The 21,342-nt window shown below is 53.7% G+C and overlaps 1 protein-coding gene across 17 annotated transcripts in view; it reads left to right on the top strand.

The window, feature by feature from the left end:
* Positions 1-16,607, top strand: part of TLE3 (TLE family member 3, transcriptional corepressor) — a 48,776-nt gene extending 32,169 nt beyond the window's left edge. For 5 of the 17 annotated variants that reach the window (XM_054531634.2, XM_009249974.4, XM_009249965.4 and 2 more), the window contains 13 exons: positions 367-383; positions 4,189-4,308; positions 5,378-5,428; positions 6,022-6,174; positions 6,546-6,687; positions 7,178-7,377; positions 8,468-8,544; positions 9,544-9,793; positions 10,152-10,399; positions 11,428-11,575; positions 12,279-12,429; positions 13,336-13,412; positions 14,594-16,607. In XM_054531634.2, coding sequence (XP_054387609.1) covers positions 367-383; positions 4,189-4,308; positions 5,378-5,428; positions 6,022-6,174; positions 6,546-6,687; positions 7,178-7,377; positions 8,468-8,544; positions 9,544-9,793; positions 10,152-10,399; positions 11,428-11,575; positions 12,279-12,429; positions 13,336-13,412; positions 14,594-14,701 — 1,742 coding nt within the window. In that variant the 3' untranslated portion in view covers positions 14,702-16,607. The remainder of the gene's footprint in view (positions 1-366; positions 384-4,188; positions 4,309-5,377; positions 5,429-6,021; positions 6,175-6,545; positions 6,688-7,177; positions 7,378-8,467; positions 8,545-9,543; positions 9,794-10,151; positions 10,400-11,427; positions 11,576-12,278; positions 12,430-13,335; positions 13,413-14,593) is intronic. The other 12 variants (XM_054531635.2, XM_002825609.5, XM_009249969.4 and 9 more) reach the window with 5 other exon arrangements.
* The last annotated feature ends 4,735 nt before the right edge of the window (positions 16,608-21,342 follow it).

The raw sequence follows: 21,342 nt of genomic DNA, 5'->3' as shown, positions 1-21,342 counted from the left end.
ATCTTAAGACCCCTAGCCTGCTAAAGAGTAAACTTGGTGCCCTCTGGCATGACAGGGAGAACTGGGTCAAAGGCCTACCCTCCCCACCCTGGGGACTGGGCCTCCCTTGCCCACCCTGGGGACTAGAGGGATGGGGGCAGCATTGGAATTTGGGTGGCAAATTTCCAAACTGAGAAATGCCACCTAATGGCCCTGCCTTGGCTGATCCACGGAGACAGCGATCCAGGCCCTCTGCCCATTGCACTAGCAGTGCACTAGCAAATCACAAAAACCAGCTGGACTTAGACTGACCTTTTTCCTTTCTTTTTTGTCTTTTTGTCTTGGGGTGCCTGACCTTCCTCCTGTCCTGGCCTGCCTTCCCCAAAGAGAGAGAATCCAGTGCGGTAAGTGTTGGCACTCTGGAACCCGGAGGGGTGTTTGGGTGCTGGGAGGAGGTGGGACTCGGGGCTCCCAGAAACGTGGGCCTGAGACCAGTCAGTCGGTATCCAAAGCTGGCTTCCGGGTTCCCGCTTCTGCTCTGTGGGTTGTAACTAGGGATTTTATTGTTTGTTTACTCTTGCTGAGCTGGGAGCTTCAGTGCTGATGTCTTAGTCCAGAGCCAGTGGCAGGGTGAGGGGTAGTTACTGTCATAAAATGGGAGCTGCTGTCGTCACCTGTTGAGAGTGACCTTCAGTTGTGGAAGCCCTTCATCTCTCCAGGCTTTGGGTCTGCCATTTGTCAAATGAAGAGCTTGGGCTAAATGAGCGCTAACTCCTTTTCATATGAGAGGTGATACTCTGAGAGGTCAGCTGACCAGCCCTGGATCTTCCATTTCGAGGGGCTTTGTGGAGTCTCTGGGCTAAACCCAGGGCTAAGGACCCAGGTGTCCCATGTTCAGGGCCAAGGTTTTTACCCACCCCCCTGCTAGGATGCCTCCTGTATGATCTTGCATCCTCCTCATTCCCTTCAAACGCCTGCAGTTTCTCCCTGCTCTGGGCTTTCACTCGATTTAAGAAAGTGCTAGCAGGCTAGCATTAAGGCCAGGCCGCCTGCGTGTCTGCCAGCTCTGAGATTTGTTGTAAATCTTTCTGATCACACTGAGGCTCCGAGGTTCTGTTTCAAGTGAATAAGCCTTCTGAATAAGCGCAGTGGAGTCTGGATAAAAAAAATCCTCCAGCGATTAGCAAAGCTATTTTATTCCTCATCGCTGTCCTTGTATCTGGGGCCATCTAATCTGTTAGGATGGCTTTGGTTATTACCTCGTGTTAAGTAGGACTTGGAAGGTCAGGCAGTTAACTAACCACCTAGACAGCAGCTTCCTTGCGCAGCTCTCTCCAATCCAGCCCTCCTTCCCTTCCTGGCCCTCCCCCCACCCAGGCTGACTTTTTAAACCTCCCATTAGCAGTGAGGCTGGCGTCCGTTGCCTCTTGCCCCGCCTACATGCTCAGAAATCTAGGACCACATTTGGGCTGAGGAATGGCTAGGTACCTAAGAGAGGAGTCATTGAAGCTGAAAATCCATGTTCACTGCCTCAGTACTGATCTTCTAACAGTGGCATTTTCGGAGAGGCAGTTTGCCTAGATAGGAGGAGGCCTGGATTGGACATTTTAAGGCTGAGGTCTGGTCCCAGCTTTATGAGACCCTGTGTAGTTCTCTTGGCCTCTCTGAGCCTCAGTTTCCTTATCCATACCATGGGAATAATTCCTGCTTGACCAACCTCTCAGCTTTGTTTCGGAAGACCCGTTATAACCTGACTGAGGATCCAGATTACCTGGCTAGCAGGGACCCACTTCAGTGGAATTGGAGGGGGACTGGGAAGCCCAGCACTCTCTAAAGAGCATGAGTCTTTACCTCATCCTCACCCCTATTGGCTTCTGGCTTCGTGCCCCTATCTGTGAAAGTTTTCTGCTAAAAGACCCCCCCCCAGGAACCCCCAAGAACTGGGCTGTTTACCATGCTCGCTGAGGTCCATGCATGGCCCACATGGGCCTCAGGAAACTCCAGTGGGAATGAATCAAGCTGCTGGCAGAGGCAACAGTGGGCAGCTCGGCCGAGGCTGTGCGCATGGCATGTGGCGTGGTGACGGTGACAGGGGCGGTGTAGACTGAAATAATCAGGCTTTGGAAACCAGGTTGTCAACAGATGAGGCCTACGGCAGGAAGGACAGGGCTGTGTCAGAGTGGGAGGGGGGATGGGGGGACGGGCTGGAAGCTGTCCCAGAGGGGTTAGTCTGGAGTCCAATTAGTGGTAGCTTCATTCATATTTCCTTGCCTAGCCGAAGCAATAAAAAATACTTAGTTTTTTGGCCGCCTGCCAGCCAGAGGCGGGCTGGATCGATGCCGCTAAATGCCTGACATGACTCTCCGGTAGCGGCGAGGGTTTTCAGCCTGACTGAATGAGAAGAAAGAGCTCGCTGTTCTCCCGAGCCGAGCACCGGGTCGCAAGGAGACACAGGAGCAGCCGCACGCCCCCTCCCCTGCCCGCCCGCCTGCAAGGGCCAGCCAGTGCGAGGGGCTGGAAGCATTTCTGCTTAGCACAGGGTGGCCACCGCCGTCAGAGGAAAGGAAATGAAATGACGGTGATTTTTCTGCCGGCGATTGCAGCAGCTAATTGAATTGCGGCTGTGCGCGCATCGCCACCGCTCCTGCACGGCTGTGGGGAAGGTTGAGCTGTAGTTCCATTATAACCTCCATTTTTTCTTCAAGGCTTGATAACTCTGCCATTTTAATTTGCTTCAGGCAGAAACTTGGCAGGGTAGGGCTGCCCAGAACCCAACTTAGGAAAGGAAATTAAGTTCTGAGGCTGGTTGCCGCACTATTCCCACCGAATACCGCCCAGCCCCGTTCCCTCCAAGTGGCCCTTGCCCCTGAGCCACCCTTGGCCTCTGGGAAAGTGGAGAAGAGAAGTGAAGCCTCATTCCACTTGCCTTCTGATGCTCCTCTCTTCTGAACAGATGTCCCTCTGGGTCTCCATGTGACCTCCTGTGTTGCATGGGGACTGGGACCCGGGATGGCCTGTCCTTTTCTTCCAGCTCCATCATAGCTGGACCATGAGCTCCTGGAGGGCAGGGATGGTGTCTCGTTCATTCTGCCACTCCTGGCCTGCAGCACCAGGGCTGACCCAGGGCAGCTGCTCGGAAATTGGTGGGTGGGTGAAGGTAAAGTTTGGACTCTTAGAAAGGAGTAAACCTCACCAATATCGTAGGGAGCATTGGTCCTGATATTATTCTCTGGGCACAGAGCTTTGCTGGCAGATGCCCTTGCCAGTTGCACTTCCCTCCCTGCTCCTCAGCTCAGTGGTAACAGCCACATGGTGATTTCTGACCGCTATCAACCCCTGGGACTGCTCCGTCATCTTCCCTTTTCCCAGGCCTCCCATCCCAAAGGCTTCTCATCCTCATTTGCTTTATAGTTGAGGGAGAACTCAGGAAATTTTGGGGTTCCCTTTGTGCCACCTTCTGCTAGGGGAGCTTGGGCACATTCGCCAACCTCTCGGGGTCTCCACTTGGTGATGGCTACAGAGGCAGTGACTGTCCCTGCCCTTGCTCCTTTTCCTGTCTGTCAGAGGGAAAGGCTTCATGACGTGGCATTTTTGTTTTTTTTACAACCCTGGTGTTTCTCCAGAGTTGCTGACAGCCTCACCGTGGAGGCGGGGGTGTTCACACAGAATGCTCGGCTGCTCATCTCCACTGGAAGTTGGTGGCTGCCTGACGCCCTCCTTCCCTATCAATCTCCCCCTTCCTGTCGGGCTCAGCAAATGAAGTATTGCTCATGGCCCCCGCCTGTCAGCTCAGATCCATCTTACAAGACTCAGTGCAAATTCCACTTATCCCTCCTTTGAGCAAATGAGTGTGGCAAGCCCGAGATGGGTGGTGAATGAGACCCAGGTGACTCTCGCCCTCACGGAGCGTAGTCTCACAGGCCAGAAGGCAGACGGCTTACTGCAGGGTTAATTATTTAATAGCAGTGCGGAGCTGCAAAGGAGAATTGGGGATGCGCCCAGGACATCTTCCTGGGGATTCAGTCTCAGGGGAGTGGGGAAGGCTTCCCTGGCAAGGCTCTGATGGAGCCACGATCTGCAGGGCAGAGAGGAGTTCAGCTTCTCTTCCCTCCCCTGACCTCCATGTCACCTGCACTTAGCTGTGTGTGGATGTGTGAATTGTTACACGCAGCAGAAAGTTTTAACCCCGAACCCTCTTCTTCCTTCCAGAATAACTCTGTGTCACCCTCGGAAAGCCTCCGGGCCAGTGAGAAGCACCGGGGCTCTGCGGACTACAGCATGGAAGCCAAGAAGCGGAAGGCGGAAGAGAAGGACAGCTTGAGCCGATATGTACGTCCAAGGTGCCGTGGCACCACTGGGGTTTCTGTTGGGTAGGGCAGGGGGTGTCTGCAGGGCCCAAGCTGTGGCTGAGGTCCTCTTGTGGTTGGCAGTGAGTCAGAGAAGCACAGGTGGCGATAGGGGGCCCTACTGAGAAGGGCAGGGTGGGGACAGGGCTAGGGTGAAGTTCACAACACACTGTGAGCATGCGAGCCACTGTGGGGCGGAGGTGGATGGGGAGGTCGTCCTGGCCTCCATGGGGTCTCTTCCCACAGACAGGCCAACAACCCCATGCTGCTGTCATGGTGCTGCCGGAATCCCACTTGGCTCTAAGGGGCTGCTCCCAGTGCCCCGCAAAATGTGGACCCTACAGTCCTCTCAGTTGGCCCCAGGAATCCACTCACTTGGCCACCCAGTCATGGCTTTTACTAGCTTTTAAATGGGATGCCCCCGGCACATGAGACCCTAGTGGAAGCATGGCTGTTTCGTTTCCCCTGTGTCAGGCTGTGCAGGGCTGAGAGCTGGGACAGAGGGAAGGGGAGGATATGGTGCAGGGCCTCAGTGGTCTTGCACCCAGCCCTCTTCAGCCACATGGCTGCTGTGTGGCTTTGGACACATTGAGCACCCGAAGGACACTCAACTGTGTTTCTGTGAGAGGAGGCAAGTTACCAACCCACACAGACGGGTGGGAATGACCAGGTGAGAGCAGCACACTGACTGTGAAGGATGGTGGATGTAAAACCAGCTGGGAAGAAGGTTCTGGCTTCAGAGAGAAGCAGAAGGGCAGGTTGTGGGGGCAGGGGCTTAGAACTGCTATGATGGAGCGGATGTCAGTGCGGCTGCCCAGTGGGTACAGGAGTGGAGTAACCTGGGGCCTGGGCTAGGGGACAGCCTCACAGGGAGACCGTGTTGAGCTGGAGTGGAGCCTGTTGAAGGGCAGGGCTGGAGTAGAAAGCATGGACTTTGAGGTTTGGCCCAGCTTCAGGTCCTGGCCAGTAGAAGGACAGGGTGGTTCGGGCTCAGTCAGGGGTGGGGAAAGTGTGGCCTCTTACTGACCAGTTGGCTTCTCTCTTGGTTTCAGGACAGCGATGGGGACAAGAGTGATGATCTGGTGGTGGATGTTTCCAATGAGGTATGGGCAGGCCCGGTCGCAAGGGGGCTCTTGGTTTGGGATGGTTTGGAATTATTCCTCCCCAGGGTGGGATCTATTCTGTCTGTTCTAGTATTACTGGCAGCCTGAGCAGGGAGACAAGGCCTCCAGTCTTGGGGTCTCAGGGGGTCAAGAGGAGCAGGGCAGGGCTTTGCTGCATGGTGTCCGGGCATTTATGGGCCCGGAGGGCCTCCTGCAGTGGGTCTCCAGAGAGACACCCCCAAAGATCCCAGGTAGGGGCCATCTTCTATTCCCCGTGATCCTCCGTCCCCCCAGGGGCTCAGCCTCAGGGGCCTGAGGAGGAGCTGGAGAGCATGTACACTCGGCCAAACCCAGCCATGCTGATTGAAGTCCTGAACTTGCGTTTGACATTGAGCAGATCATCCTTCCACCCTCCCTAGGCCTCAGTCAGACCAGATGGTTAAGAGTTAGTTTTTCCTCACTGTGGGGCCCCCAGTCTTCAGCCAAGCTCATTTTCCCATCACCCATGCTCTCTCTCTTCCCACTCCCAGAGCAGGGAAGCCTCAAGGCTAGCTGTTGCTTTCAGTGCATCTCTGCATCACTTGTGTTTTCAGGACCCCGCAACGCCCCGGGTCAGCCCAGCACACTCCCCTCCTGAAAATGGGCTGGACAAGGCCCGTAGCCTGAAAAAAGATGCCCCCACCAGCCCCGCCTCGGTGGCCTCTTCCAGTAGCACACCTTCCTCCAAGACCAAAGACCTTGGTCATGTATGTGGGGTCTGGGTGGAAGGGAGTGGGAAGGGAGCGGCAGGGACCGGAGCTGGAGTGGTGCCGATTGGCAGGCAGAGGGGTGGAGTGGAAGAAGCTGGATGGGTGATTGGCCCCGGTTTACCTCCTGTGCCTGCTGGGCCTGTGCTAATGAGTTAACATTTCTGAGCCTCGGTTGCTATGTCTGTAAAATGGGAGTGATCACCCCAGTCCCTGCCAAACAAGGTTGGGCAAGGATTGAGAGGCTGTTCAGCAGAAGCTTCAAAAGGGGCTAGCTCTGCACTTCACATTGGGACCGGCACCAGTTGTGCCCGGCTCCTAGGAGAATGGAAGCCTCATGGCCTCCCTTGTTCTGCATCTCCTCTCTTCAGAATGACAAATCCTCCACCCCTGGGCTCAAGTCCAACACACCAACCCCAAGGAACGACGCCCCAACTCCAGGCACCAGCACGACCCCAGGGCTCAGGTCGATGCCGGGTAAACCTCCGGGCATGGACCCGATAGGTATAATGGGTAGGCACCATGGGCTGGGTTAATCTGATTGGGGGGAGGGGGTCTGCCCCTGGCCAGGGCAGGGGTGACACACACACATGGGATAGAGCACAGGCAGTGTCTCCCAGGGCCTGCCCTTGGGGACTTCGCGGTCAGATTTGAGGAGGTGATGCCAGGGTTTCTGGGGCCCCTGCTGGGCCAGACATGAAAGCAGCATCAGACAGGTCAGGGCTCCCAAGATCTGTTCCCACCCCTGTCGTTAGTCCAATAAGGCTCTAAGCAAGCCCGTTTGGGCCTCCATGTCCTGCTCTGTAAAAAGAGGTGAGTGCATCTGCCAAGCTCTAAGCTTCTTTGGCTCTGAAGGCAGGGATCTCAGTGGGTGGGTTCAGTCTGAGAGGGCTGCCTGGAGCAGGCAGCTTAAGAATGCAGGGAGGGTTATTGCTGGGTGAGGTGGCCATGGCCATGTCCCAATCCCCCGAAGGCCCACCTCCCTGACACCCATCCCTTGCAGCCTCGGCTCTGCGCACGCCCATCTCCATCACCAGCTCCTATGCGGCGCCCTTCGCCATGATGAGCCACCACGAGATGAACGGCTCCCTCACCAGTCCTGGCGCCTACGCCGGCCTCCACAACATCCCACCCCAGATGAGCGCCGCCGCCGCTGCTGCAGCCGCTGCCTACGGCCGATCGCCAATGGTGAGCTTTGGAGCTGTACGTAGACCTTTTGGCTCCTTTCTTGGGGACTGGGCGCGGTGTGGGGAGCCGGTGGTGGTTGGAGGGGTGCTCCCCACATGCTAAAGGGGGCCCCTCAGGGTCTCAAGGCCAGGCAGCTGCCCCTGTGGGAAGGTGTATCGGAAACAATTGAGACTTGGCTGGAAGGGCACACACTTTGGGGCCAGCAGACCAGGGTTCCGTCCCCTACTGGCCTGTGAACTGCCCTGTGACCTTGTGCAAGGCAGTCTCCCTTTCAGTCTGCGAAATGGGGCTGACACCTGGCTTTTCCAGCTCTGGGGGGTGGGAATCCCAGGGTGAGTCAGGTGATGTCTGTGGAGCAAGGGTCTCATAGATGGGACTGGTCGTTACAAGACTTTCTATTGTGGTGAATGAATAATAAGAGTTAGGGGCTGGGCACAGTGGCTCACGCCTGTAATCCCAGCACTCTGGGAGGCCAAGGTGGGTGGATCACCTGAGGTCAGGAGATTGAGACCAGCCTGGCCAGCCAACATGGTGAAACCTCATCTCTACTAAAAATACAAAAATTAGCTGGGCGTGGTGGCAGGCGCTATTCGGGAGGTGGAGGCAGGAGACTCACTTGAACCCGGGAGGTGGAGGTTGCAGTGAGCCAAGATCACGCCACTGCACTCCAGCTTGGGCTGCAGAGCAAGACTCCATCTCAAAAAAATAAAAATAAAAAGAAGAGTTAGGGTTGGCAGGGAGAGGGGCCCTTTTTCAGGAGACAGTTTTCCTTTTTACCTCCTGGACCTGGGGTGGCCTCCTCTCCACTGGTAGGCCCACTAGGACCACAGGAGAGGAAAGAAGTAGGGCAGGGCCAGCTCTGCCTTGCAGAACAGGGAGGATGCTGGTTCAGAGTGGGGGTCTGCACTGTCACCCCCTTCCTGCCACGGGCCCTCCTGGGCCTGTGTCTCCTCTGAATCAATGGGCCCTGCTCTGCTCAGCTTGACTCTTGGGTTACAAAGTGGCAGAGCCGTGCAGGTAGGACCCCGGGTGGGTGGTGGAGGAGGCAGGGGTGGGGGTGTGTGGCAGCACAGCTGATGGAGGGCTGTCTTGCCTTGCTTTACAGGTTGGTTTTGACCCTCACCCCCCAATGCGGGCCACAGGCCTCCCCTCAAGCCTGGCCTCCATTCCTGGAGGAAAACCGTAAGCTTTGGCTATACTTACTGCATGCTTTGTAGGGTTGGCAGGAGAGAGCACTCTACCCCCTCTTCCAAGAATGCCCCTCATCACCTGACCAAGGGTTTGCTCTGGTGCATGTCCCTTTGGAAAGGTATCTGTCCGTCTAGAGGCACTGAGGGCTGGTTGCAACCCTAGGAAACTGTAGCCAAGCCACACTTCTGAGCACCCACAGAAGCTCCCTCCAACAGAGGAGCCATGGGGTCAGCTAAGTACATGGCCACCGAGCTGGGAGTGAAGGAACATTCCTCACCGAGTCACCTGGAGCTGTGGTGGGCCTTGCCGACTCCTCTGGGTTCGACCTGCTGGGAAGGCCCCAGTGCCGTTGGTCACAGGCCCTTCTCTGTCAGCAGTGCTTCCCTCCCCTGGAGGGCACACTCTCCCCAGCCCTTCACTTCCTTGGGTTGCTAGGAAACTAAAAGATTGAGCCTACAGATAATGCCGAGACACTGCCTGACACAATCCTCTAATTGTCCACGAGAATCTAGATGCTGATTGAGAGGGCACCCACCAGAGCCTGAAACAGCAGGCAGGCCAGGCTGGCTCCCCACCGGCTCTGACACGCACTTTCCCATTTGCTATTGGAGGGGCAAGCAGATCCCTTCCCTAATACTACTGGCTCCTAAAGCAAGAGGTGGCATTTCAGCCAGGCCCTTTCCAGGGTTGGCATGTTGGGGGAATGTATGGATCGTGGGAAAGGGCATTCCAGGACACCTGTGGGTTTCTGGTCTGATTTGTAGCAAGAATATATAACCGGGTGTAAAAATCAAAGCTGGTCTGTTAATCACTCTCCACCCTGATGGAGCCATCCCAGTACATGGGGTTACTGGGTTCGAAAGGTTTCAGAGCAGAGGGGCCTGGAGGCAGGGCAGCCAGTTGGGGGTGGTGCAGGTGACCTGGCCCAGGCCTGTGGGAACTCTGAGGGGCCGAGGTGGATGGCAGCAGTGACAGTTCTCACCTTTTCAGAGCGTACTCATTCCATGTGAGCGCTGATGGGCAGATGCAGCCCGTGCCCTTCCCCCACGACGCCCTGGCAGGCCCCGGCATCCCGAGGCACGCCCGGCAGATCAACACACTCAGCCACGGGGAGGTGGTGTGTGCCGTGACCATCAGCAACCCCACGAGGCACGTCTACACAGGTGGCAAGGGCTGCGTGAAGATCTGGGACATCAGCCAGCCAGGCAGCAAGAGCCCCATCTCCCAGCTGGACTGCCTGGTGAGAATCCCAGGGCCACCGCACCTCCTCCAGCTGGTGTAGGAGGATGGGGCAGCCTGGGCCACAGGGGAGAGCCCCAGGGCCCGGCTCAGCATCATATTGGCTGAGCAACTTTAGGCAAGCTGACTAACCTCTCTGAGCCTCAGTTGTGCTTTCTGTGTGTGGGGCTGATACCTCCTGGTATTCATGAAAGATCAAAGGGTTGTGAATTTGAGGAATGGGGACAGCCTGGCAGCTGCTGGGTATAGGGGAGGCTGTAAGCAGGACTGGTGAGGGTGGTCGGTGTTGCTGGACAGGACTCTCCTGGTGCCCAGGAGGGGAAGTAGGCAGCACTCGGCCCTGCCCCTTCTCCCTCCAGAACAGGGACAATTACATCCGCTCCTGCAAGCTGCTCCCTGACGGGCGCACGCTCATCGTGGGCGGCGAGGCCAGCACGCTCACCATCTGGGACCTGGCCTCGCCCACGCCCCGCATCAAGGCCGAGCTGACGTCCTCGGCTCCTGCCTGTTACGCCCTGGCCATCAGCCCTGACGCCAAAGTCTGCTTCTCCTGCTGCAGCGATGGGAACATTGCTGTCTGGGACCTGCACAACCAGACCCTGGTCAGGTGAGCCGGCGGGAGAGGGAGCATTAGTGCCTCGTCCTGGGGAAGTTTTTACCCATCCTGCCTGGTCTTGTTTGCTGTGACCTTGGCCCTGTCTGAGGCACTGTGGGGTGGCCAGAACTGTTGGGATGAGGGATGCACAGGTGAAAAGACAGCTCCGCCTGCCTTATTCGAGGGACAGAGGAGGGAGGGCCATTGGGCCCAGGAGCTTGGAGAAGGCTCTGGGAAGAAAGTGGAGCTGGAGCATGTCTGGGAAAGTGGAGGTCAGATTAGTGGAGCGAGCAGAGAGGCTGGGAGCAGAGGCCCAGAGACCAGATGAGGGAGACCCGACTGGGAAGCCACATCACGTAGTGGCTAAACAAGCCTCAGGACAAAACTGCTGGGTTTGAATCCTGCCTCCACTATGACCTAGTGCAAGTCGCTGAACCCCTGCGGCTCAGTTTCTTCCTGTGTAAAACAGTGACAGTGGAGCATCTTCCTCTGACTGTGCCGCAGTGCAAAGGCAGACGGGTGCCTGGCCCAGCTGACTCTTGTATACATGGGCTGTGTGTGTTATTCAGCGTGTTCATGGATGGCCTCAGCCCCATAGTTCATGCAGGGTGAAGAGATAGATTAAGAGGGCAAATTGAGGGCGCGTGGAGTGTGAGCTAAGGAGCTGTGTCCTAAAGGCAGTGGGGCCCTGCATTCTCTTTATCAGTCATCTCACGTGTAGCTTCCCCAGGGCCTTCCTCACCTTCCTGAGCCTCCAGCTCCACCTCCTCCAGAGGCCCACCCTGGAGGGATTCAGTCTCAGAAGGCTGGTGGGAGGTCCCCTTTTCACCCCCCTGCCACCCCTCCATTTCCCAGGGGACTTGTCCCTGGTTGGAAAGAGGCTGGGGCTAGCTTTGCTGCAAGCTCACTAAGGGACCATGCGCATAGTGCACTCTTCTGGGCCTTAGTTTCCTCTTCTGCTCAGACTGCCCCTGGGATGGCTGCCACCTAGCAGTCTGTGGTTCCTGGGACTCACCCTTCTCCCTGCTTGGCTTTCGTAGGCAGTTCCAGGGCCACACGGATGGGGCCAGCTGCATAGACATCTCCCATGATGGCACCAAACTGTGGACAGGGGGCCTGGACAACACGGTGCGCTCCTGGGACCTGCGGGAGGGCCGGCAGCTACAGCAGCATGACTTCACTTCCCAGGTGTGCGGCCCGAGACTCCTCCCTTCCCAAAGAGCAGTGTGTTCCCTCCCTCCGGGGCCCCAGTGGCTGGGTCAGGGACAAAGGGACCCTCACAGAGTGGCCACTGCCAAGAGACTTGGGACCAACCTGAGCCATCTGGGAAGGCTTCCTGGAGGAAGCAGCAGTGAAACAGATGGAGATGACCTTGGGGTTGGACACATTTGGCCCAACTGTGGAAATGCGATTCATTCTCTGCTGCTATTGAGCACTTTGTCCTTGGCGTCCTCATTCACAAGATGGAAATAATAGTAGCACCCTCCTACATCTGATGTGGGCACCTGAATTGATCCCTCTAAAAGCCATAGCCATAAACCCAACTCACAGAAAGCATTCAGTAAATGCCAGGGATTATTATTTCTTATTTGCATTCCTCACTTTAATATTTTAATCTTAAATACTTAATATTTTAGTGGGTTTTTTTTTAACTCACTTTTTTCTTAAGGAAAGACAAAAGTCTCAGAGACAGAGTAACTGAATGCAAAATGTCTGTGCTTTCTCATCTATAAAATGGGGATGGAAAATGACCTCCCATACTCCTGGGTTATTGGGTAGGTGGGGAGGGACCCTGAGCCTCAGAGGACCTGAGCAGCACCTTTGGGAGCCGCCGTCCTCTTGAGGGCAGAGAATGCTGAGCTCAGTCCATCTCCCCTCCCACCACCTGCAGATCTTCTCGCTGGGCTATTGCCCCACTGGGGAGTGGCTGGCCGTGGGCATGGAGAGCAGCAACGTGGAGGTGCTGCACCACACCAAGCCTGACAAGTACCAGCTGCACCTGCACGAGAGCTGCGTGCTCTCCCTCAAGTTCGCCTACTGTGGTGAGCCTTGGATGGGCCCAGGCCTGATGGAGTGGGGTGGGGAACCCAGGGCAGCCTGGCCCAACAGGACAGAAGAGGGGCCCAAAGCTTATAGAACGAGCTAGGCCCTGGAACCAGACCTCCTGACCCCTGAGCTGGTGCCCCTTCAACACCCTTAAGTGATCTTGTTCCACATCCTTGTTTCTCGGATGCAGATGTCACCATGAGTTATTGAACTCTCAGGACACTAGGCCAGAACCAGTTCTTGCAGGCTTGGGGCAAAGGAACAGGACAGTAGCAGTGCAGGCAGTTCCTCTCCGTGGTTACAACCACTGGCTTTGACATCTGATAGCCTTGGATGGGAATGTCTGCTCCTCCACTGACAAGCTGTGCAGTCTTGAACGTCTAACCCTCTCTGAACTCTAGTGGATTTTTCTCTCTGGTCGGGAATAGCATGGTGCTCATGGCTTTCAGGGAGCATAAGGGCTTTAATACTTGTAGAGCCCTGGCCGAATGCCTGCTTGGAGGAAGGGCGCCTACTGACTGCCGTCTTCAGCCAGGTCTCCAGACTCCCAGGGCTTGGATATTTTCAGTATTTCCTGTCGCCTTCCAGTAGTAGAATTTAGAAAGGCCAGTCAACCTTAGTGGCTTTAACAAGAATCTTTTGAGGCAGTGTTATCACTGCAATGAACTTCAAATCCTACCTTTTCCCATCCTAGCCCCGCCCAGCCCTCCCCCTGGATTTCAGAGAAAGGCCTTCTCCAGGTGTCCGCATGTCCCGTTTGCAAAATGCCTCTCGAAATTGGAGAGTCATACTAGTTAGCAGTTCTCACTGCTTTTCTATGGCAGCTGGCCATGTCTGGGGCAGGTCTTGCTTTAGAGGGCGGTGAGCTACAACCTGATCATGCGTTTGGCTCCCACCTGCAGGCAAGTGGTTCGTGAGCACTGGGAAAGATAACCTTCTCAACGCCTGGAGGACACCTTACGGAGCCAGCATATTCCAGGTACTGCCCACCATCTGAGTCCTCCTCTGGGTTCCACCCAGAGTTGAAACTTGGCGGTGGTGATGGGAGTGAGGATAGCAGGAGGAAGAACAGGAGGAGCCTGGAGCCAGGATCAGACCTGCCCTGGTCCCCTCCCCACCCCTACCTGATGGGGGAGCAAGATGGGTTCTCCCAAGGACCTGGGAACTTCAGCAGGACACACAATCTGCTACTGATTGCTTCTGACCCCCGAGGGCAAGGGCTTGTAAGCCGAGGCGCTTGTCGAGGAATAGCGTAAATGTTTTTGCTCTGGGCTGGATGCTGAGCACCTGCAGGAGGTGCGCTGGGCAGCTGGGCACCTGGCAGCCTTGCCCAGAGCAGTGTTCCCTCCTTAAGTGAGTGAGTGTTTCCACCTGCATTCAGCACCAGCAGGGACATGGACAGGAAAGAGAGGAGGAAAGGAAGAGGCTTTTTATAATCTACCAGGATCTGGGGCCTGCCATACTGCACTGATTGGCACACACACGTGTGCACACACACACATGCACTCTTTCCCACACACGATCAAACTCACACTCATTTACTCACTCACACTCAGTCTCCCACACACACTTTCTTCCTCTCTCTCTCTCTCTGGCGCGTCCACACACACACACTTGCGTTCTCTCTCACTCCCTCAGCCAACGTGCCGCTTTCTGGACCCAGGCTGAAATGTCTGGTGTCCCGCGTGTCAAACCTCATTGTTAGGGTCTCTAGTTACAGCACATGCTTCAAACATCAGGTGGCAATCCTTTTCCTAACTCACCAGGCTGTGGGCCTGAGCTGCTGACACCAGCTCCTAGCTTGGAAATGCCTCTTCCTATTTGTAAACTCGGAGGAGAAGCTCATGCTAAAGCGTCCTGTTCTGATCATTATGACTTAACTTTTGTAAAGATCACGTGGGAGACTGTTACTGAGCTTTTCCTTATGGAAAAGCAGGCGGGAGGGGAGCTGTACCTGAAAATGCTTCATGGGTGCTTTAAAGCCTCCCCACCTCCTCTTCACCGCACTGTGCTCCAGGTCGGAGCATCAGAGAGGGACAGAGGAGGGCAATTGTTGCCGAGAGAATCGAGATGGTGTTGGGCACTGGGAAATGAATTCCTGTCTTTTTTCTCCCCGCACCCCACGCCTTCCTGCTGCTTCTCCTCGTCTTCCTCCTCCAGTCTAAAGAATCCTCGTCTGTCTTGAGTTGTGACATTTCAGCGGATGACAAATACATTGTAACAGGCTCTGGTGACAAGAAGGCCACAGTTTATGAGGTCATCTACTAAACAAGAACTCCAGCAGAGCTGTCAAACTCTGGGAGAAACCGACTCGGCTCTGACAGGGAGACCCCCAGGCGAGGGGCCCTGAGGATGGCGGAGGATGGGCCGCAAGCAGCCGAGCATTCGGGGCTGCGCTCCGGCCGGCTGAAAGGGCGCGTGCCCTGTCACGGTCTGGACTCCTGGGCCTGGATTGATGTGTCTCACAGACTCGGAAGGGTTCTGCTCCTCCTCCTCCCCCTGAACAATGCTGGCAGTTGCTACAAATAGATTTATTGGAGACTTATGGCTCCGGTTCCCCCACAGACCCGCTCATGAGTCTCTGTTTGTTCTTCCCCTTTCTTTTGCCCTGTCCCCCACCTTGGGTTGGGGGTGCTGGAGTGGACCACATTGTTGTGCTGGGGGAGGGGGGGTCTCTCTTTGCCGACTGTGCAGTGCACAAGATTTGTGAAAAATGTAAATAACAGACTCCTATTGCAGACTGATCAGTGGGAGAGGAGGCCCCTTCCCACCGGAAACTCTGACCATGTATTTCGCCTGCTGTATTTGTAATCCACTCGTGGTGGTGGCTTTTTTTTTTTTTTTTTTTTCTTTTTTAAATAAACAGATGTTCTCACCTGGGAAGAGGAGACAGGGAGGGGAACCAATTGAAGAAAGAGGAGAAAAGTCTTAGAGTGTGGAAAAGGCAACCAGGTTTGCCATAAGGTGCCTGCTGGAATGTGTGTGCCTCCACAGGGGTCTGGGCATCCGGACTGAGCACCAGCCGGCCAGACTGAGGGATGGAAGGCACTGAGATGGGGGCCCATCCGGGCGGACACCCGCAGAAACGGAGTTTTCTGTGGTCTCTTGCACTCTGGCTGCCTCTTGCCCTCTCTGTGTCTCTCTTTCTTGGTCTTTCCCTCTCTCCTCCTCAGCCTGGTCTTTCTCTTTGGTGCACACTTAGTTATTGTTATGAGCAATGGAAGTTCAAAGGAACTCCCTCTCCAGCTCTTCTGAATCTTGGGACACAGCCTAAAAAGGACAAAAAGTTAGAAGACAGCATAGCAACTCAGCTCAGGGAGCTACCAGAGAAAAATAGCAACTGATGTGGGTGCTTTTTTTTTTTTTTTTTAATTTGAATAAAAAGAATTAGAAGTGATGTCCTTTTATAAAATGCCTTCTCCCCCTTCCCACCTACAGCCTCTTCCTCTCCCCTTAGAGGGGGGAAAGTGTATAAACCTACAGGGTTGTGAGTCTGAAAAGAGAATCCCCCTCACCCCCACCCTGGGCAGAGCAGTGGGGGTTGGGGGGTGGGAGAGGGGGACACAGATCCTGGCACACTGTGGATATTTCTTGCAGATTGCAGTCTCTCTTATGGCCCAAACAGGTTAGGTAGACTATCGCCTCTGGCAGGTGCCACCTTTTGGTACCAACGTGTTCTGAGTTGTTAGGATTTGGGTTGGGTTTTTTTTTGGTTTTTTTTTTCCTTTTGGTCTTTTTTTTTTCTTCTTCTTCTTTTAAAGAAAAGCTAAAGGCCGCTGTGAGTCCTGGTGGCGGGCTCTCCATGGATGTAGCATATCGAAGATAATTTTTATACTGCATTTTTACGGATTATTTTGTAATGTGTGATTCCGTCTGCTGAGGAGGAGGGAGGGGCTCCAGGGAAAGCCACCCACCTTCAGTGAGGTTGCTCCCCAGCTGAGTGCACCGGGCATGGGATGTGGTGGCTGGCGCCACTCCCTGTGCCTCTCCAAGGCTGGGTGCGTGGGGCGTCCAGAGTCTCTCTGGGTCTCAGATGTCCATCTGCCACCTCTTGTTAAGGCTCTAGCCAGAAGGGAGGGTGAGGGTAGAAGAAAGTTATTCCTGAAGAAAAAAAGAATGAAAAGTCATTGTACTGAACTGTTTTTATATTTTTAAAAGTTACTATTTAAAGGTTGGTTTGATTGTTGCGTCTTAATTGCCTCTCCCCCAAGTTTGTCAGTCCCGCCACCCGCCCCCGCCCCGGAAAACAGCCAGGCCACTGTGGCTCTCACATTCTGGAGCCTGGGCCAGGGCCATTTCCCATCGATGTGAGCTCTTCTCATCTCACAGCATTCCCCACGCTGCTCCCACCCCCTTCTCCCCCCTCCAGATACCCAACAGCGCAGCAGGGATTTCACAATCCCATACTGTGTCGCTTCCCATCCAAGCGCCAGGGAGGGTGGGGGGTAGGAGCTAAGACTTCCTCTGGACAGATGGGCAGGGCAGAGTTCACTGAGGGGAAGGAAGACCACAAGTTAACACCAAAGTATTGTACAGCTGTCAATGCAAAACTTTTTTGGAAAAAAAATTAAACGTAATGAACTTGAAGCGAAACTGCAAAGTGTCTGTGAACATCTGGACCTTGGAAACCTGCACCATTTTATTTTAAGCTTAACACGTTTAGGTGGGACGAGATCTTCAATCTCTAGGTCACAAAGGTGTGTTTTTGGATGATTCAGAAGGAAGCATTTGCAGAAGGGGCAGACCCAGAAATGCAGGTCATTGTCCCCAGGGAGGGAGTTGGGGGCTGGGCTGGAAGAGGAGAATGCTGGTGCCCTTTCCGGGGCAGTCCTCAGGCTCTTGGATTTCATGCACCCATTAGCAAAAGCTCTCAGGGCACTGGAGATTAACATGGTTTCCAACTCCTTATTTTGTCAAAGTCATTCTCAATCAGCACAAACAACTGCCTGCTGTCATTTCATACAAGAAAGAGAATCTAACATTAAAAAAAAAAAGAGGAACAACAATCTCAGCATAAAGCACAGTCTTTATGACTAGAAAGGACAACTGGCCTCTCTCCACACAGAAGGGTCATTTAACTGGAGAGGGAGGTCCTCTCAGGCTTATGGAGGAGACAATGCCAGCAGGTAGAAGGGACCAGACAGGCTGCAGTGAGCTACAGCTCTGCCTCAAATGGTTGCAGGGGTGTGAGTGAAACAGCGCTCCTTGGACCATACCTTTCTCGTGTGTCAATCTCTGGGCATTGCAACAGAGGGCTAGGGGGCTGGGAGCAGGCTCTGGCCGGAATAAGATTGTGTGTTTGTCCAGAGCATGAGGTTACCCATGGGAGCCAAGATCAGGGTGGAATTGGGGCTTGCAGGCCCCAGTTTGGCGGAAGAAGAAAATGTCCATCAGGGAATACTCACCCCCCAGGCTTGTCCTACTGGAAAGCAAGGCCAATGTTACTCTTTGAGGAGAGACTGAACCTCTGCAAGGCTGTTCACTGAGATTTCCTGGGCACAGTCAAGGATGGAGAGATGACCAAGATTCAGTCCCTGCCATAGAAGCTCACAGTTCAAGGTGGGGGAGATGATACAGCCCCTTCCTTCATTTGACCTGTGTTCCCACTGCTGCTGTCCTTTATGCCAGCACACTGCGCCTCTCCTGCACTGAGCCTCTCTGCACGTGCTTCCTCCTGCTGCGTCTCCCCATCCACCACTCCATTGCTTTCCACCCAACCCTGGCTGGCGGCGTGAACCACATCTGGGAGCTTGTTAGAAATCTAGAATGAGCCCTTCAGTCCTACCCAAGCAGAATCTGCATTTTAACATGCTGCCGCGATTCTTGTGCACATCAGTATTTGTGAAGTATTCCAGTCTAAAAGGAGGGGCCCGCTCCATGGTAAACCTATTCCCATCCTTAATCCCCCCACATTGCCCCCTTTTTACTTAACAGGGTGACAGGAGGCTTTGATGCCATTTTTCTGGCCTTTCTTTGTCACCCTCCAAGTGTTCCTTTCCTCTTATGCAGAAATCCAGGCTTGTAGCAACCATAGCGTTTACAACATGTCCCTGCACCTATTTGCTTGTCTCTTCCCACCTAGACTAGTTTCCCTGGAGGGCAGTGCGCAGGACCTCATCAGCCCAGGGCAGTGCTAGTGAATGATGAGCTTTCACCAGTTTGAGATTATCCTAATTCACAGTGTCTGGCGTGATACCCAGGGCATCCGATGCTCAGTAACCCGAGCCCAGAGAAGTGAAATGATGTCTGGAGTGTTTTCAATTCTATTGTGCTGTTTTTGCTCAAAGCAAGATCTGTTTTTTAAAAAATGGAGGGCCATAGTTGTCAGAGGCCAGGTTTAATGGTTTTAGTTCCCATCAAATTATAAACAAATGGGCCGGGCGCGGTGGCTCATTCCTGTAATCCCAGCACTTTGGGAGGCCAAAGCGGGCAGATCACCTGAGGTCAGGAGTTTGACCAGCCTGGCCAACATGGTGAGACCCTATCTCTACTAAAAATATGAAAATTAGCTGGGCGTGGTGGTGGGCGCCTGTAATCCCAGCTACTCGGGAGGTTGAGGCAGGAGAATTGCTTGAACCCGGGAGACGGAGGTTGCAGTGAGCCCAGATCATGCCATTGTACTCCAGTCTAGGCAACAGAGCAAGACCGTCTCAAAAAAAAAAACAAAAAACAAAAGAACAAATGTTTGGGTCATCTCTGGCAATAGCTGACAAAGCCACCCTTTCTAGCTTCCCTCTGAGTCACAGCCCTGTTCCCTGCCCCCAGGTGGCCCCAACCCCAGCGTGGGCAGTAATTATCTAACTTGTAGGGTCTCTGAGAAGGTATGGAGACAGAGATCTGGATGCTGGAGCGAGAAGGATCCTTAGCAAGACTGCTAAATGTTAGGTACTGGCCATCAAATGGCCTGTGATGATGCAAGTGTAATTTTTTTTCCCAATAACATATTCAGTGTTTACAAATAAGCATCATTTTTAATATAAAGCAAACAAATCTGAACTTTTTAAAAAATTGTATGACTAATGGAGCATTTTTAAACATTATACCAAAGTTGGACCTTTTGTATTTGAAGAGAAATCTATACTAAGCCCAATTTTATAGATGTGGCAATTAAGGCCCAGGGAGGGCAAGTGACTTACCGTGACTCACAGAGTCCAAGCCAACATTGTGATGAAACATCCCCCTCCCCTAAACCCTTAGCACACTCAGTTGGAAGATGGAAAGCTGGGAGGGAACTGCCCAGCCTACAGGACTCGATGTTGCTTGGAGGATTAATATCCAGGGAAAGTCTTCCTGCTCCTCTACCAACAGGACTGGTAAGGAAATTACTCATGGAAAGGAGATGGCCCAGAACAGTCATGGAAACCAGCCTCCTGCCTCAAGAACTTCCTAGAACTCACCCACCCACCCATCTGGCCTATCCTTCTATCCATCTATTTATCAACCCATCCATTACCCACCCACACATTTATCCATATACCCCTTCATTCACTCTTCCATCCGTCTATCTAGCCATCCTATTCACCCATCCATCCTACCAACGTTTATATAGTAAGAATCTAATATGTGCCTGGCATGGTTCTCGATGCTAAGATGCAAAGATAGTAAGATGCAGTGCCTGCCCTCAGAGCTCTCAGCCAACTGGGAGAAAACAGAAACTGACAATTCCCACTCCATGAGATACGTGAAAGTGCAAACCAGATGTCACCACACATAGCTGAGGCATTGACTTGAGTATGGAAGGGCAGAGCAAGAGGGTCCTAGAAGGACCAAGAGCTAAACAGAAGCAAAGAATACCATGGGCATGCCAATGAAAGATACGAAGAAAAGTGTTCCAGGTGGAAGGAACAGCATGCGCTAAGGTCTGGGGTAAAAGAGAGCATGGTCCCAACAATGCATCCCTACCTAACCCATCTAGTTCTTGCTCCTCCCTCCAGCTCCATCCAGCCTTCTTACATCCCAGTTCTTGCTGCAACTTCCTGACCCCTCACCCCCACCAGTAGCCTCCAGGCCAGAAGCTGGGCTAGGATTCTGGCTGAGCAGGCTGGTGAAACCAGAGGAGGGAGCTGGACAGAGACCACAATTCCAGCCTGAACCAGGAGAGGCAGAGGAATGGGGAAAAGATGGAAGGAGGCTGCAATTCAGTGTCTGAGAATGCCCATGATAATGCCCCAGGGCTCTGAGTCCCCAACACAATTGGCATTAGAAGACCCGGGGATCTGTGATTGGATCATGGTGCATGATCAGTTCCTTACCTGGGTAATATACCTATTCTAAGCTCCCACCACATTCACACAGTTACCTTTATAAACTGCACATCTGGCCCCATCATTGCCCATCTTGGAGCCCCTCACTGGCCCTCTTCACAGCACAACTCACCCTTAACTCATCCAGGTGTGGGCCCTGTATCTTTAAAGTCACCCTCCCCACTTATCTTGCTTCCCTTCACAAACCAGCAGCACAGTACTTCCAATGCCCTGAAAAGCAATGCTCTCCCATTTTAGGTTTTGCATGTGCTTCTCTTTCAGCTTGGAATGTGGTGCATCCTTCTTTGAATTTCTGCTCATTCTTCAGGAGTAGGCCTCAATGTCACTTCTTCCAGGAAGCCTTCCCTGACTGCCCACTTCCCTATTCCTTGGTGCTCTGAGAGTGTTCTCTCCCAACTTTAGGTAGCACATACCAAGCACAATGTTAGTATGATTACAGATGGTTCTACTTAGGACTTTTGATTTTATGATGAGTTTATTGGGTATTAAATGCATTTTTTTTTTTTTTTTTGAGACGGAGTCTTGCTCTGTTGCCCAGGCTAGAGTGTAGTGGTGTGATCTCAGCTCACTGCAAACTCTGCCTCCCGAGTTCAAGAGACTCTCCTGCCTCAGCCTCCGGAGTGGCTGGAATTACACGTGCCCACC

This window comes from Pongo abelii, chromosome 16 (genome assembly GCF_028885655.2).
Source record: "Pongo abelii isolate AG06213 chromosome 16, NHGRI_mPonAbe1-v2.0_pri, whole genome shotgun sequence".
In the NCBI taxonomy this organism is placed as follows: Eukaryota; Metazoa; Chordata; class Mammalia; order Primates; family Hominidae; genus Pongo; species Pongo abelii.
The sequence above is the reverse complement of the archived record's forward strand: the minus strand, read 5'-3'. Positions and strand labels throughout refer to the sequence as shown.